Source organism: Pyxicephalus adspersus, chromosome Z, assembly GCF_032062135.1.
Source record: "Pyxicephalus adspersus chromosome Z, UCB_Pads_2.0, whole genome shotgun sequence".
NCBI lineage: Eukaryota > Metazoa > Chordata > Amphibia > Anura > Pyxicephalidae > Pyxicephalus > Pyxicephalus adspersus.
Window position 1 is genome coordinate 39,918,116 of NC_092871.1, and position 16,929 is coordinate 39,935,044.

The following is a 16,929-nucleotide window of genomic DNA, read 5'->3' on the forward strand; positions in this document are numbered from 1 at the left end:
GGGGCAGGCATTACAAAGTTGTAACAAATAATTGGGAGAAGGTAGAACACTGAAAAAATAAAAGGTTACTGATTACCCATGGCATAAACAACTGAAAGCACTAAATTTGCCGTGTTTTGCCACACCCCCTTTTTTACCACCCGGCTACAGCTTCCTACCACCCGGCTGAAAAAAATGTCTGGGGAGAACACTGGATACATATAAGTGAATGCAGCTTTTGTTTGCTTTTTAAGGTAACTTCAGTTTGACATTCAAAACACTGATTGATTTCCTATATAATCAGATCACACATCTATAAATATGGCGTTATACCTGTGTAATAGTATGCTATTTAAATTTAACCTAAAGGTGTAATAGTATAATAGCAATGGAGTTAAACAAGCTGTTTGTATTAGGAGCGACTTTTAAAAATCATTTTACTCACATTTAATTTGTTCAAATGCACAAAAATAAAGCAAAGTAAAGTAGCCTTGTTTAATAACACATCTAACTTTTGTTTTTAGGGTGGGAGTACCAAAAGGTGCAAAGGGGACTCGGGTTTCACCCTTGCAAAGCCAGAAAGCCCCAAAACCAGTGGAATACTTTGAAGATTTAAGAAGGGATGTATTCAACATGCTCTGTTTCCTTGGTCCACATCTATCACATGATCCGATTTTGCTGGCAAAAATTGTTCGACTTGGCAAAGCTTTAATGAAGGAGGTTTGTGGGTTTTTTTTTTTTTAATTTCTACTTATAAAGCATAAAGAATAGGTGTTTTCAGTGTCCTACCTTGGTCGAAGTAAGAACAGATGTTTAAAGACATTGTTTGCGCCGTGCCTGATGCTAAATATTTTGGATATCCTTCTTCAAAGTGAGCCTTTTAGGTTTCTATTGGCTGTGAGTTATGTATGTAATTTTTATGTTTTTTTATATTGTTTTTGTTTTTCACCTTTACAATAGATTGGTGTAAAGCATGTTTATTAAGAAAACGGCTCACTGTTTGGTAACCCCTAGCAAAAATTGTAAACCCTCTTTACCTAATTATAATAAGCTTGCAGTGTTAGCTTGATCCTTTAGATACTAATGCAGTAAAGGGTCACTACATGGGCTAGGTATTAATTCATTTAAAGCAAATTGCAATAGATTTGGGGACATAAATGGTAATTTTACCAGGTTAATAAATAATTAATATTTAAGAATGCCAAAAAATGTTCCCCATGCAGTTTAAATAGTATATTTTGTGTCCATTCTTTTTAATTATTTATTGTATATGTATACATGTGGCATGTTTTTGCTGTCAAAGCCAGCTTTTCTGTCATTGAACTGAGAAGTATGGCCACTTTCCCTGATTGTTTCTCAACTAAAATTTATGGAGGTAATTTAGGTAATCAGAAAGTGTCAGAAAGCAACATTAGCTGTAGCTCTGTGAAAGATCTTGGAATTCTTGCCTGCCTGACTAGTAAGCATTCTTCTTTCATAGGTTGGCTTTACTTGAGTTTTTCAAAAGTAGTTGCAAGGTCACTCTAAGAATGACACATTGTGAATCAAAACTATTTAGAGACTTCTGCTCTGAGAACCTTCAAAGGAATCAAAGATCCATAGTCCCTTTTGCCCCTTTTTAGAGTACAGTGCTAGCTTCATAACAACCTTTCCTGCCAAATAAAGATAGTGATGTATAGTGGATAAAAATGGTTTTAGTCATCGAAATGAAATGACAGTGGTTCTCTTGTATTTATATATTTAGCTTGCTACAGTTTATTACATTACATTCTGCCTTTGCATCTTTAAAACAAGACGTTATAAGCTAAAATTTATTATTTACACATTCTCCAATGATTATGTAAATCCAGTTTATATTATAGAACCTGGTTGTTCGTATAAAAATGTCATCAGGTGGTCCCTCAAATAATTTTTTTGATTACCCCAATGGTTGGTATTTAAATTGTTTGCCTACTTGCTCTTTGACATTTTCAACCATGATGGATATGGTTGTTCCTCCTCCTAGCCCCTATAATACTTGGATGGCAGTGACATAGGGACTCTTGAAAAGGGATGCATTGCTATGTGGGTGACAGGGCAAATTTTTATTTTTTCAAGCCTGACATTATTATTATTAATGATAATATTAATAATAATAATATTATTATTACAGTGTTCAACTCAGAATTTTTTTTTGAGCCGGGTGGAAGAATTTGTAAGCAGGTGGCAGCCCCTGTATAGTGACCCAACTCTTCAATAACCCCCCAAAAACAGCTGGGTGGTTACTGAAAAGTGCCAGGTGTTGCGCCCAGCTAAAAGGGGCTAGGGGGAACACTAATAATTTTAGTGGAGACAGTCTTTTTAACTAATGAAAAGTGTAAAGCTACGTACACACTTCCAATTATTATCGTCGGAAAACGAACGACGAACGTTCCTGCACGATATATATGAACGATCGTATAGCACCGATACTGCACATAGAGGTAACGACACGATCGTTCGTAGATATTGTACACACAATAGATACGATCGTTTAAGCGATAGAGGAACTATGTGCACGACAGGAAAGTGAACGGACGTTCGTTCATCACGCATGCTCTGAACATGGACGATCAACGAATGACCGTACACACGAACGATGTTCAACGATCGTCATCCGATCCGCCGGTCCGGCCGTTCGTTTCCAGCGACTTTCCTCGTTCGTCGGCGTCGTTGGTTACTTTTTTACGAACGATTTTTTGCCCAATCGATCGTTCGTCGTTCGATTGGAACGATAAAAATTGGAAGTGTGTACGCACCTTAAGGTCCTTGTGAAGAAACTTGTTTACTTGGAGATACTTGAAGCTAAACCCCATAAATCTAATCAACTTCCCCTTTGTGACCCTTTTGTTTTCACAACTTTTCTTTTCCTGGAACTCCAGTGCGGTTCTGATAATGAACTCTCCATTTCCATATCCTCCTGTAAGCTAGAAATGTGCCCATTTCTCAGTGTAAAGATAATTATCAGTTTGTTTAGTTGTGGAAAATTTCAATATTGTACTATTTCATCATGCATTTGGCCCACCTAGTTAAGGAGACTGCAATCTGTGTAATTTGTTTGCTATGGCTCTTTTGTTCTCAGTTTCAATCTGATGCAAGCCGAGCAGAAGATAAAGAAAAAATGGTAAGTGTGTTTTTTTGAATACTGGGAAAAAAGGCGCGTTAATCTCACTGCCAGTCATGTTTTTAAATCCACTGAATAAAATTTTTGTACATTCAATTTAGGTGGAGGGAAAGAAAGCTGATGGTTTAAAATTATAAGCTGTTGAATTCATGTCTTCATTGAAGACAATACTTAACTTCTGGAGCTTTGATAAGCAAAAAGAAACAACTGCAGAGTTTGTCTTGGTCATTAAAAAGAGTTACAAGATGTTGCAGAAGAGCTCAGTCTCAGCTCTCCCCCTATCAAGCCTCTGTCCTGCACACCAGCTAGCAGGGAAGCCCCATTCTAGGAGTTGTCTGTATGTCAGATGTACTTAACTCAGGGACTACCTGTAGCAACTAGATAATGCTTACATTCTGATTTGATTCTTAGACTGTAAAAAATCTGGTAGGTTTGATGACTTTCATTTCCAATGAATGTGTTATTAATCACATGATCAAATATGCAGTGCATTTATTATGCCATTGCTGACCGCTCCTTTTATTTCTCTGTAGGAGATTTTATTCAGTTGCCTGCTAAGCATTACAGATCAGGTTTTACTTCCTTCATTGTCATTAATGGACTGTAATGCATGCATGTCTGAAGAACTTTGGGGCATGATCAAAACATTTCCATACCAGTACAGGTAAGTGTAACTAAATATCACAACTGCAATACATTATCATAAAGCTTTTGATAAAGATAACCGGTCGTTGCTGACCTTCTATTAAAAACTCCTCTTCCCAGGCTGTCACAAGTTTCTTTGAGTCTCTTTCCCCAGATATGTAATGCACAGTAGTTTGTATTTCTACTTGTTCAAATTCAGTGGCTTATTGAAGCCATTACCTTCACATGAAAAACAGGGAAAACTAACATTTTTAGTTGCAGTAATGGTGGTTTATATATTCTTTATATATTTCTTTCAACACAAGTCTATTTTAAAGTGTACTCTTTCATTTTCTAAATGATAGACTTTAGGATTGTGTATACAAAAAAAAAAAAAAAAAAAAATATATATAAACACTCGTTCCTTGACATTTGGTAGTGTCCCATTCAATTCTTTTAGCTAAGCCAATGGTTCCAGGATCCCCCTTTATGCACATAAATCATTTTGACGATTGACCCTTCTTTGACTTATTTTTTTAAATGCAAGCTGTCTGCAGAAAGAGAATGTCCACCAGTGAGTAGCTATTTGCTGAATTGCAAGAAATTCGAATCCCTAACACAAATGATCTGTAAATTTGATGTAATAGACCTTTTTTTAAAATAAATAAATCAATAAATGATTTTAACACTTGGCAAAATTAAAAACTGCCCGGGAATTTGTATAACACTCCTTGAAAAAAGAACTGTATTTGTATTAGGATTGGATGCTTTTCTCATTCAGTGATTCCTGATTACTCACTAAAGGGGAAAAAGTGCCCTGTATTAAAAATAATTTTGCTTTATAATTTTAAAGGTATCGTCTGTATGGGCAATGGAAGAATGAAACTTACAACAGTCATCCATTACTGGTCAAAGTTAAAGCACAAACAATTGATCGTGCCAAATATATTATGAAGTAAGTAAAATATTTCAATCTGTTTTCAGGTGTTTTTCAGCTGGGTAGTGTGTCACATGGTAAAATATCTAAAACAAGTTTTTATGTTTCTAGCAATGACTTGTAGTATTTTCTACTTGCTACAGCTTGTAACACCCAGAAAAAAAAAAACTTTTTTCAGTTGACCATTTCCTCTTCGGTTAAACAGTTGTCAATGAGACAGAATATGACTTAAAATATACTTAATACAGCACCTGATGGCAGGAAAAATTAACAGGTCTTCTGTTTTTATCCCAAGTCATCCAAAAAAAGGTTTGATTTAAACCTTGACTTCATTTTTTTTTCTAACCAAGTGTATGTGTTTTGAACTATAAAAGCTGCCAGGATTGAACTTTAACCTAAATGGGCTTTAATTAAATGTCTTTTCAGTTTATTACATTTGAGATTTTGCTTTGTTGTGTATATATTGTGTAAAATTTTAGTTTATGAAATAGTATCTTTAAAACATTTTTCTTTTTATTATTTAAAGGTTGCTATCTTTTATGTATTAGGATGAATTTATTTTAGTGAGCCCCAATCAAATATTCACATTGTCAGACCTATTCACTAAGTCAACATACAAAGCTCAATGACCCATTACATCCTGTTGCAGCCAATGCTATCCAGAAATATAGACAACTAAATTGTTTTGTTTATGCTCTTCAATTTTACTGGTGGATGTTTGATCTGCAATGGTCAAAATACAGGTATATAATGGAGTCTTACTTTGTTATCTGGCTCTGTAGTTTTCCTAGTAGCACCTCTTTCCTTGTAGTTGCTTGGGTAACTCTGCTTAATGTTCTTAAAGCAAAAATGTCTGTTGTTTTGTTGGTTATTCTGCTCCAAAGCTAGATTTGGAAATTAAATCATATGACAGATTGTGTATCCACATGCAAATGGCAATATACTCTGAGCATTCACAAATGTTTCTACCCAATGGGCCACACACAAAACTAATAATAAATTGGTGGAAATATTATTGCAGCAGAACACATTACAAAACAATCAGTTTTTTTTAACTTAACTAAAAGAGGAAAAACAAGGGTTTTGTATTTCATATTGGACTGCTGGAGATATTCACGCCCTTAAAAAAAAAAAAAAGCTGTCACTATAACCGAATGTGGGGGAACCTCTTCACCAGGGACAGAGACGGCAAACAAAAACTAAGACTGTAAGAATTACGCTTTAAAATCTCAAACTATATAGATGCAATTAAAAAAAATGCAAATACCTGATTTGTAAAAGTTAATAATTGAAAATAATTGAATGTGAATTCTTTGAAACATTGCTGATGTTTATAAGTGAGTGTACAGTGCTGCAATACTGCAGTGCTGTTTTCATTGAAGCAGAAATTGTCCCCTTGAAAGAGAATTATAGACTTGAAACTGCACAAGCTGAAAACGCTTTTAAAGGCTGCTCTAAAAAATCTAATGGCTTCTATGGCATACTGGTATGAACCAATTATTTTCTCTTTTCATGAGATCTTTAGCTCCTTCATTAAGCACCAGTCTCATTAGGAACAGTCCTTTAGTAGTTACTGAAGAGTGCTAATTTTCTATCTCTAGTACATTTTATAGGCAATTGACAAAAAATATTTTTATTACCTGAAAATGTTAAGTGAAGATATTGCTGATGGGATACGCTTTTTCCTAGCAAAATTTTGTATGATTTATGAAAGAAAAAAATATGATAGGCAACATTTTATTTGACCTTTTTATGTTTTTTTTTTTTTTCGCTACCAAAGATTTACCTTTGGTACATTTATCATTTTGTATTTTAGAGAATTAAATTAGTGTTTAAAAAACATTGTAATAGAGATATAACAATATCTTTTTTTATCCTTATACAGGCGTCTAACTAAAGAAAACGTGAAGCCATCAGGACGGCAAATAGGAAAACTAAGCCATAGCAATCCAACCATTTTATTTGACTATGTATGTGTACATAATAATTTATAATTGATTAATAAGAACACTTGCACTCTTGCATTGTAACCTGTAAGAAGCTTATCATGTCACTTTTACACCTTACAAAATGTACGTTGTGTGTATGTATCAACGCACTTTTATGCACGCACTTGACGTTTTAGTTCAATAACATATGAGTCTTTAAGCAGAACTAAACGCGCACAACGTACCTCCATGTCCCATCACAGGGAGCCTCCATTTATTTTATGACCATGAAAACTTTAAGCTCCACTCAGGTTGATATTTTTTGTCTGTTGATATAGCCTGTCAAAGGAAAGGAGTTATTCAGTAATAAACCTTTTTTTCCCCCGAGAGTTTAATACGAACAAACAATAGGATGTTTGAATGTCTTTAATGAAATAAACTAATGTAATGAATATGCATAGGAAGCTATTTCTGAAGCCTGGTGAAAATGCTAGTTGGTCTGGCTTACTCTGGCTTCAGTACTTTGTGCTTATTTAGGGCCAGTGTAGGACTCGGGCAGAATGATATCCAAATTCTAAATATCTTTGCTTGTTTGCAGTGACATGGGAAGTGCTAAAGTAGATATAGGGAAAGCATAGCAGCCAAGGAGCTATAATGTAATTCTTCCCCCGCATTGTTTTTAAGTACTAGTTTCTAAATTTTTATGAATCCTTGTTCAGTCAGAGGCTAATTTTAAAAATGTTGTGTTTCTCTGCTGTGTACTCTTTTAACACTTTTTTTTCTTTTTTATCTCTGGCAGATTCTTTCACAAATACAGAAGTATGACAATTTAATAACACCTGTTGTGGATTCATTGAAATACCTCACGTCCCTGAACTATGATGTTCTTGCATGTATCCTTTGAACGGCATAAAATAATCAGAAAAACTTTGTGATAAGTGTGCTGTGTATGCCTGTTCATATGACTGTACAGATTTAAAGCACGCCCATGCTTGCACCATAAAAGACACAGCTATAAATCTGCCTAATTGTCCAGTTCCTAGCATGTAGCCACTTTTTCCACTAAATTTGGAGAAGGATGTAACATGTCCTGTGACTGTGCTTTTGATTGGCCCACAACTGTAACATAGGGGTAGAGGGTCGTTGGTCCTTTAGTCTTTTAATTGAAGTCTTTCTTGCTTATGCAGGCTTTCTTTCGTTGCACCTGGCAGCTAAACAGAATAGAGAGTGTAGTAAGGGGATAATGTCATACTGGGGAGATGACAATAAATCAAACCTAATTATTGTTTGGTAAAATAAAGGCTTCCTTGCTGGGTGCTAACATTTTGTGTAATGAGATGATAAAAGCCATGCTTATAAGAAAACTGTAAGAATGTTATATTTTCCTTAACTAGAGGTAAAGACTGTATAATTGAAGCTCTTGCAAATCCAGAAAAAGAAAAAATGAAGCATGATGACACCACAATCTCCAGCTGGTTACAGAGTAAGTACTATTTTTTTTAACTAACTTCCTATTATTTAGATGTTACCTATAGAAAAAAAAACATGGGTTGGTCCACCCTGAAGTGGATGAGCCCTGAATTTTTGTAGATCTTAGTTACATGAACAGTGGGATTTTTTGGCCTCAATTTCTCTCTCTGTACCTGTGAGGTTTGGTCCCCCTGCTCCTCTTTGTATGTTTTATCAGTTCTAGCAGTTCCTCTAAAAAAAACTAATTGAAAATTTCAGTAGGTGTGTAGAAGCTCAAACACAGAATTCTCACTAACAAAAGTTCTGAGCGATACAAGAAATTGGTGCTTTGAGTTGGCTGACCTTTTTGAATTGTGTGCCATCAGACAGACATTCTACTCCTCTTTTTTTAGTTTGCTGACCACTTTATTTTTCCGTTTTTCAAGCCCAAAAGATTGTTTTTCATGTTGGACATAGTTTACACATTGTAAATGTCAGACGAACAAATATTTGGGGGGTCACTCGGCAAATTATCAGTGGTTTAAATAATTTATATATTTTGTCATACACTGTTCAAGGTGTGAGCCAAAAGTTCCAGGATTTTGTCTGTTAAATATTATCTACATAAAAAATTAACTGACTTAATTTCCTTTAAGGTAGTCTCCTGCATCGATGCACTAGGCCCTGAGCAATTTTAATGGTTGGAAGCACCCATGGAAGTAATTTTCTGTCATCTCCTTGAGTGTGTTATCCTTCCAGTTTCATCTACCAAATCTTTTCCCCTTGAGCTTAATTTCCCTTATTCTTTAGGAGCCTTTTCGTAAAAAAAAGAAAAATTTGCTCATCTCACGCATGCATTTAGTTCCTCTTTAAACACTCATACGTTTGGATGTGAGCCATAGCTTTGTCCCCAGATATTTGTTTTAACAATTGGAAGATCTCTACTGCCGCGTTTGCAACTATATTTCAACAGCAATAGCAAAACAACTCGACAAACTTGACTTCACGAAAATGCTCAATGTAATAAAAAGCACACTCTTCCGCAGCAACAATAACTTGAAGACTAGTTCCCAAGTGATCCTGGAGGTGACATCCAGTGAGTCGCTGCATAGCTTGCTCCATTAAAGCGGGACAGCATCTTTTTGGTAACTTTTTGCTCCCATCTCGTATGCTAAGCAATGAGGAGTGTTTTTGACATATTTCCAAGGAGGCTGAATGATAGGAGTGCTTGTATTTAAGATCTGGCTGTAACACTTGGTGGAGGTAGTATAGATTGGTAGTAATATGACCAGATTACAATTTTGCATGTAAATGCCACAATTTGTAATAACTTGTCAGTGGCCAAAAAAAACTCTTGCTGAGCTTTTGAAGACTTTTACTGTTAAAGCGTACCTAAACTCAGAAATTTCATTTACATAAATGGGTAGACAACCCCCCCCCTTTTATTTTTTTTAAGTTTTTTACACTTTTTTTTTTTAAATGGGTGGAGGGTGAAGCACCGCCCCGTAATTTTTGACCACCAAGGCTGATACTTGCATCAGGCATCCGAGGAGGCTCTTGGGTGCTCCTTCTGCGCATGTCCCAGCATCTCGGGCATGCGCAGAAGGAACCTTTTCGCTCAAACAGAAAAAAATGCTTATCTCACGCATGCGCAGTGAGATCGGCAATTTTTTTTTCATGCTATATCACCCGATTTCGTGCCTGGGTCAGGTGACATAGGATGAAGAACGAGAAAGAAGAGCAGAAGATAGTGGCGCCCAGAGCACTGGCTCCAGGACGAATGTCTGGACGACGCGAGACCTGATTCAGGACACCCCTGAAGCGATCAGACTGCCCCGCAGGATTGAAGGTAAGTGTATTTTTTTTTACCGTTTTCAGTTAAATTCCTCTTTAGGCTTTAAACATTTGAGCTTCGGTATGTGAAAGATCAATGTGTACATGTATAGCCATTACACTGTAATTGCAAAGCATTTAGTAAGCTTCAGGTAGCTTAGCTGAAGATTTTAATGCAAACCTGCAGGCTCTCAATAAACTTCAGATAATGCTGCAGTGAAGCCTAGTAAGCAGCACTCCTAAGTTGAAGTTGACTTACAACTTGCTGTGCACTCTCTGTTTTATACAAGCTAATGCTCATATGTTCAAGGCCTCAGCTATATAAATGTTTACTGCCTGGATTTTAGAAATATTTGATATTTTTGCTTTATTTCCACAGGCCTCGCTAGCTTTTGTGGAGCAATTTTTAGGAAATATCCTATTGAACTAGCTGGGCTTCTGCAGTATGTAGCCAACCAACTGAAAGCTGGCAAAAGGTAAAATTTATTATTTATTATTGAGATTATAAAACTGGTGGTAGCAGAGTGTACCATGTGTTGGTTGTTTAAATATTGTGTAGTGTTTATCAGTTAGTTCATTTAAATATATAGAGCTGTGTTAACTGAAATGCTGGCTGTATTGTAACAATTTTCCCTGATGCATTTCCCTTGCAGTTTTGATTTACTGATTCTGAAAGAGGTGGTACAAAAGATGGCTGGTATTGAAATTACTGAGGAAATTACAATGGAACAGCTGGAAGCAATGACTGGTGGAGAACAACTTAAAGCGGAGGTGAGATAATATGCTGCTTAATGATGTATAACACAGATACTACAAAGCTGTCTTTACGTTTTACTAATCCATTTCATACTCATCCAGTATTTTACCAGTCATCTCTTTTACCATGCATTCACTAAAAACTTGTCTTTATTTTGCTTCACTCTACCCTTTTTTTATATTTTATGTCAAGATTTGTTTTTTATAACTTTTCAGAGTAATACGCATAGGTTGTTGCAAATTCCTAATTCAACCACCTTTTTCATCATCTAACTTTACCCTTTTGCTGTTGACACTGTAACTATTACAGAGACAGCAAACAGCATGGGCATGTAAACAAACTACTTGTTTACGTTTTAAGTCCTAGCTCTTGGGTTTCCTGTATTGGTGATTTACATTAATGCGTACTACTGAATTCGGAACTGTCAAGTCCCAGCTGCTTTGACCAGGGATAAGGCTAATCAAACACAGCCTGTTTTCCACCAGCTTCTACAGAGAGTCTTAGAGATCCCTAAAGACTTGGAGAACCTGTCACGTACAATGCGTCGTTACTTTGGGAGGTTGTTGGTCCCCTTGCAATAGCAATAAGTTTTTAAACAAAATCAGCAAGCAAAATTTTAAAATCACTACATGCAAGCAGTTATGAACTCAAACACGTGCACTTTCTGCCTATGGAGAAGCGTACAGATGAACCAATCAGAATGCCCAGGTTAACCCCTGTCCAACATCAAAAGGAACCATGGAGCTATACAACTAGATGGCCTGGTCTAATGATGAGCATTGGTCCTAATATTAAGCATTGTACCATTTGCATATAGTTACATTTTTATTTTTAATAAATATGTAACACAAAATGTTCTTTTCCACAGGGGGGTTACTTTGGTCAAATCAGAAACACCAAGAAGTCTTCTCAAAGGTTAAAAGATGCTTTACTGGACCATGACTTGGCCCTACCTCTGTGTCTGCTGATGGCGCAGCAGAGAAATGGTGTGGTATTTCAAGAAGGAGGAGAAAAGCATTTGAAGTTGGTGGGAAAGTTGTATGATCAGGTAGGTAGAACAGAATTGTTTGAATACTTTTGTGTGGATTTGTTTATGATATTCAGATAAGGTTCTCACCACTGTTTATTGGTTTAAGGTTTGTACTAATCGTCATTTTTGAATTTTTTTTTTCCTAGTGCCATGATACTTTGGTACAGTTTGGGGGGTTTTTGGCATCTAATCTTAGTACAGAAGATTACATAAAACGTGTTCCATCAATAGATGTCTTGTGCAATGAATTTCACACCCCACATGATGCTGCATTTTTCCTGTCGCGGCCAATGTATGCTCATCACATCTCGGTAAGTATATTCTTTGATGTGTGTGTGTACATGATTGGTAAACAATACAGGGAAAGAAAAATATATGGTGATGTGTATTGTTAATGTCCTTTCTGTTTTTTTGTTTTGTTGTTTTCTTACAATTCAGAATCCACCCTATTCCTTTTCTGTAATGGTTTTATAGCTATGTGAAATGGTATCCTAATTTTATTAACCTATGTCCATTCCCCAGTCAAAGTATGATGAGTTAAAGAAGGCAGAGAAAGGAAACAAACAGCAACATAAAGTACACAAATATATTACGTCATGCGAGGTTGTGATGGCTCCTGTTCATGAAGCTGTGATTTCTTTACATCCTTCGAAAGTATGGGATGATATCAGCCCTCAGTTTTATGCCACTTTCTGGTCCCTGACAATGTATGACCTGGCTGTTCCATCCTCAAGCTACAACAGAGAAATCAATAAATTGAAAATACAAATGAAAGCCATTGATGACAATCTTGAAATGGTGAGTCGAAAGTTTCTATTTCTTTCCACCTTAAATTGCTTTATTATATCTATGCAGGTAGTCATGACATTTCTAAACAGGCAGCCACACACATAAGTTCAAAATGATGTTGTCTTCTTGGAAAATGTCTTTAATTTAGTTTATCCTTAAATCTCTAACATGTAGCCCTTAAGTGTATTTAAGCCTAATAGGAAATATATTGTAGCTTATTGTGTATATAACTGCACAGCTAAGGTACATTTTAAGGTACAGATAGACCTTTTGATGTTAATCTTGATTTAAATGCAGTATCAACAATCTTATCAGATTTTTCAGATATCCTGTCTGAATTAGAGTTCTTTTTCTTTCTGTATAATGTAGATGAGGTGTTTGTAGACCAGTTCTGCAGAGCAGCCTAGATTGACATTGTTTCATAGATGTAATACAGTGAGTGAGCAATGTCATGCTATGTATGACAGGAAGTGTGTTAGTGGCAAAACCAACAGGGCATTTATGAACCAATAAGCTGCAGTTCATTCAGTTTTTGTTTTTTTTTCTGTTTTTTTTTTTGTTTTTGTTTTAGGTATTTCGGGTATTTTTTGTGTGCAGTGGTTTGTACATATCAAATGTGGTACAAGGATGTGCAACTGGTGAGACAGTAACAGTAGTGGGTGCCTGATGCTCACTGATATTCCTACAAGTCCTCCAGTTGTTGAGTTTACACACTGTTTGCCAACTTTGAGTGTCAGACACAATTCTCTTTTTCCCCCCAATTGTAGTCCTTTCATTTTGGCACTGGTGTGGACACACAACAGCTGCAAAGTGCATGTTTTATATATATTTATGTCTGGCACTTTTTGACTGAAGTAAATGAATTAAGGCAAAAGTAAACATTGTATTCCTTTCATAAGCCTAGTTTTGTTTGGCCTTTTAGTACTTATATTAAGAAAAAAAGAACATAGGACATTGTGTAGATTTCATATAACAACCATCTATTACAGTGGTGCCCAACTTTTTTTCATCTGGGGGCTGCTGTTGAAATTGGGATGAAACTTGCGGGCCACAATGCAAACAAACATTAAAGATGTATGTTTAAAACTAGAATAGTTTTAATTTAAAATTAAATTAAGTTGAAATGTTTCTAGTTTTGTAACATACATGTACCAAATAAAAGGGATGACAAATTAAGAATCTCTGCAATGGATACTTCCAGAGAAATGCAGTTCATGTGACATTTAACCAAAGGAGACATGTTTTTACTACTACATCTTCAGGTCCCTACATCTCACCATTCCTGGGAACATAGGATTCACTGAACGTTAGTGGCCAGCTATGTGTGACAGGGTAGCATGGTAGGACAGGTATAGTTTTTCTTATCTTGTGATGGCACTGCAGCAATAAAATTTTAGGGGGAGTTAGCCTCAGGAGTCCCCCATTCGTCTTACATTTTATTATATCTACAGCTCCAATTTCAGAAGAAATTGGGATTCAAATAACATAACCTTTATATGTGATAGGACACTATGGTATGGTAGGAGTGATAACTTTTTAGTGGTGGTTATCCACAACAGTCCCCCACTTATCCTACATTTTCCTTCCTACTGTTAAAGAGAAATTGGGGTTCACAGAAGGTAAGGTGCCAGCTATATGTGATAAGGTAATACGGTATGGCAGGTATAGTTTTTTTGTATCCTGTGATGGCCCTTTTCTTGCAGAGTAATTCGGGTTCATAAAGAGTAAGGCAAAAGCTATGTGTGACAGGGTAGCATGATATAATGGGTAAAAAATTGTAATAGGGAAGGGGGGACAAAAGGGTTTTTCTTACTGGCTCCCACATTTCCAGTTGCCAACATCTCTATGTTCCAGAAAAAAAAGGGTTCACAGATTGTAAGTGTCCAGCTATGTGTAACAGGCAGCTCGCCAGCGGCTCAGTCCCTCCCTCTGCAGCGTCTGCAGATTTGACTGCAGGTGGTAATGGGACCCGCTACTTGGCGTCCAACGCGCACAGGCGTCTGATATAAACGTCGGCAGGGATAGACGCGAGATGCGGCTTCTCAAGGTGAGGCGCATGCCGCACTCCAAAACACGTAAGTGTGTGGAGTGCAGAGAGGCGTCAGAACGGGAGCCGTGGAGGTCCATAAGGGGGTGCTTTGCCCACTTAGCAGGCTCCACATGCATGGTGCAAAAGGAAAATACAAAGGGGGGAAAAAAAGGAAAAGAAGAAAAAAAAGAAAATAAAGAACTAAAGGTGTTAACATATAAAAGAATAATACATAAAGGAAGAGAAAAAAATAGAAATAATGAAAATAAGGATTTTATGCTTGTGACTCCATATCTGGCAACTTGTTGTGTGTAGATGGCTTAAGTTTAGTTGGTTTAGTGGAAGCTCTTAGGGTCCCCTGGGTATCCTAAAAAATTCACATTTCTATAATAATCAATGAAGGAGATACGAGGATGTGTGTATCTCCTTGGGGATAATGACAGAAGCTTGAACACAGACACAGCTCTCATGCTGCTGCTGGGTTTATCTCACAGTACAGGGTGGGTGGGGAGCAGCTCCCTCTACTGGCAGCACGATCTCATAGAGCAGGGGTGTCAAACTCAAATACACAGAGGGTCAAAATGAAAAACTTGGACAGGCCAACCTTGAAATTTATTGAAAAAATTGAGGAAATTATTCCTTCTCATTAGATATAAACCATTTTCATATGAAAACAAAGAGGTTTTGCTTCACATTCAATCTGAAACAAGCCTATATTAGAGAAAGAGGCATAAGAATTTTTTTTAATTTTATTTAAGAAAAAGTCCTATGCCTTTTTCTCTATTTGTAGCCTTCCGAGTTAAATTTCAATGGTAACCTTTTTGCACAGGCTAACAATATTAATAACAACAATATTCTTCGATGAAAATCCAACCATTCAAGTCCATGCCTTGGAGTAACAAGGAAAAGTACAGCTGAGGGGGAGTGCTGGAAATGCCAGACGCGGCCAATGCGGAGCGTAATCTTATGAGTGGCCCGCCGTTGAAAATCTCTCCTAATTTAAAAAGCACCGCTACTAAAATTCCAGGCATTATTTGCGTCTATAAAACAGTCCAATTTGGGGCCACGGAAGGCAGAGAGCCCGCTGGTCTATAGACGCGAATGATGCCGGAAATTGTAGTAGCGGCACTATTTCAATACAGAGGCGGGCCAGCTGCAGTTTATATTTAGGATTCCTTGGGGGGCCATTTTTTGGCCCCCGAGGTAGAGTTTGACAACCCTGTCATAGAGAAACAGGAGATGCGTGTGCCCCATTCCCTCGCCAGACAGCAAGCAGAGAGGGAATGAGGAGAGGGCCGGATCTGACAGATGGGGCCAGCAGGCTGTAGGTTGGGCACCCTTGAGCTATTATTTGTAGTTTTTTATTTGGAAGGAAAGAAAGCATTTTATGATTTTTCCATGTGTATCGCCACCTGCTAGTGATAGGTATTATCCCCTAGTATCTACATTGTTTATGAACAAGTGCCCTATGGCAAATTCCAAATATTTAATGGAATAGACCTTTATTAAGGTTTAAATGTTTTGGGTGGCTTACTGTTCATTTCTTGAATCTTGGCTATTAATGCCTTTTATCTAAACTTTGTGATGTAGCCTCCAAATAAAAAGAAGAAGGAAAAGGAAAGATGCACTGCTCTGCAAGATAAGCTAGTGGAGGAAGAGAGGAAGCAGTCAGAACATGTAAGCAGAGTTCTGCAAAGGATGAAACTGGAAAAAGACACCTGGCTCTTAGCCCGTGAGTATACACAAAACCCCCAGTGGCAGAATTCTAGGGTCCATTGTCTCTTTAAATGTGCTTAGAGTGTAGAATTGCATTTACTTTGAAGTGATTTATTTCTGTACCTTTTCAAGAAAGTACACCGATTCAGCAAGTGCTCACAACAGCAATGCAATATGCTAAAGGTTTAAAGTTCATTAGTGGAGTCCAAATAGAAGTGAGCATTTTGTAACTTTCTGTTCCAGCTTCCTATCTAAAACGATTTACTGAAATACTGAGTGCTATTAAACTGCTGATAAACCACCTAAAAAGTGCTGGCTTCATAGGTGCAGAGAGCCAAAATAGATTTTACTGAATTGAAAATGTTTGCTTGAGCAAGGGAAAACGTATTGTAATAGCAGCAATTTTAGGCATGCTGCTTGAATAGGTTATGTTTTATAAATGATTTATGTCTCGGCAACTGAATTTGTTATCCCAAAAACAGGTGTGTGGTTTTCTGTCTTTCGAGTGGGCCATTGGCATTTCTCATGCTTGTCATCAAATTATTTTTATACTAGCCCCATCAGCACAACCCTTGCTGTATTATCATGCTTTGATTAGCCCATGCCATCAACAGGCTATAGTTGTCCTCCGTGATCAATACCTCATTTATGGAGGTTTATTCACTAAATAGTAGAGGTTGTTCACCTAGCAGAATCAAGGTTCACTTTGGACGGTA

The 16,929-nt window shown here is 36.9% G+C and overlaps 1 protein-coding gene across 1 annotated transcript in view; it reads left to right on the forward strand.

Annotated features, from left to right (window-relative positions):
• THOC2 (THO complex subunit 2) overlaps positions 1-16,929 on the forward strand; it is an 83,526-nt gene that overhangs the window by 28,199 nt on the left and 38,398 nt on the right. Inside the window, exons 12-24 of the mRNA XM_072431292.1 lie at positions 504-699; positions 3,080-3,121; positions 3,655-3,785; positions 4,599-4,700; positions 6,568-6,652; positions 7,410-7,503; positions 8,013-8,093; positions 10,272-10,368; positions 10,546-10,663; positions 11,518-11,697; positions 11,826-11,990; positions 12,202-12,477; positions 16,088-16,229. Of these exons, the coding sequence (XP_072287393.1) occupies positions 504-699; positions 3,080-3,121; positions 3,655-3,785; positions 4,599-4,700; positions 6,568-6,652; positions 7,410-7,503; positions 8,013-8,093; positions 10,272-10,368; positions 10,546-10,663; positions 11,518-11,697; positions 11,826-11,990; positions 12,202-12,477; positions 16,088-16,229 (1,709 nt within the window). The remainder of the gene's footprint in view (positions 1-503; positions 700-3,079; positions 3,122-3,654; positions 3,786-4,598; positions 4,701-6,567; positions 6,653-7,409; positions 7,504-8,012; positions 8,094-10,271; positions 10,369-10,545; positions 10,664-11,517; positions 11,698-11,825; positions 11,991-12,201; positions 12,478-16,087; positions 16,230-16,929) is intronic.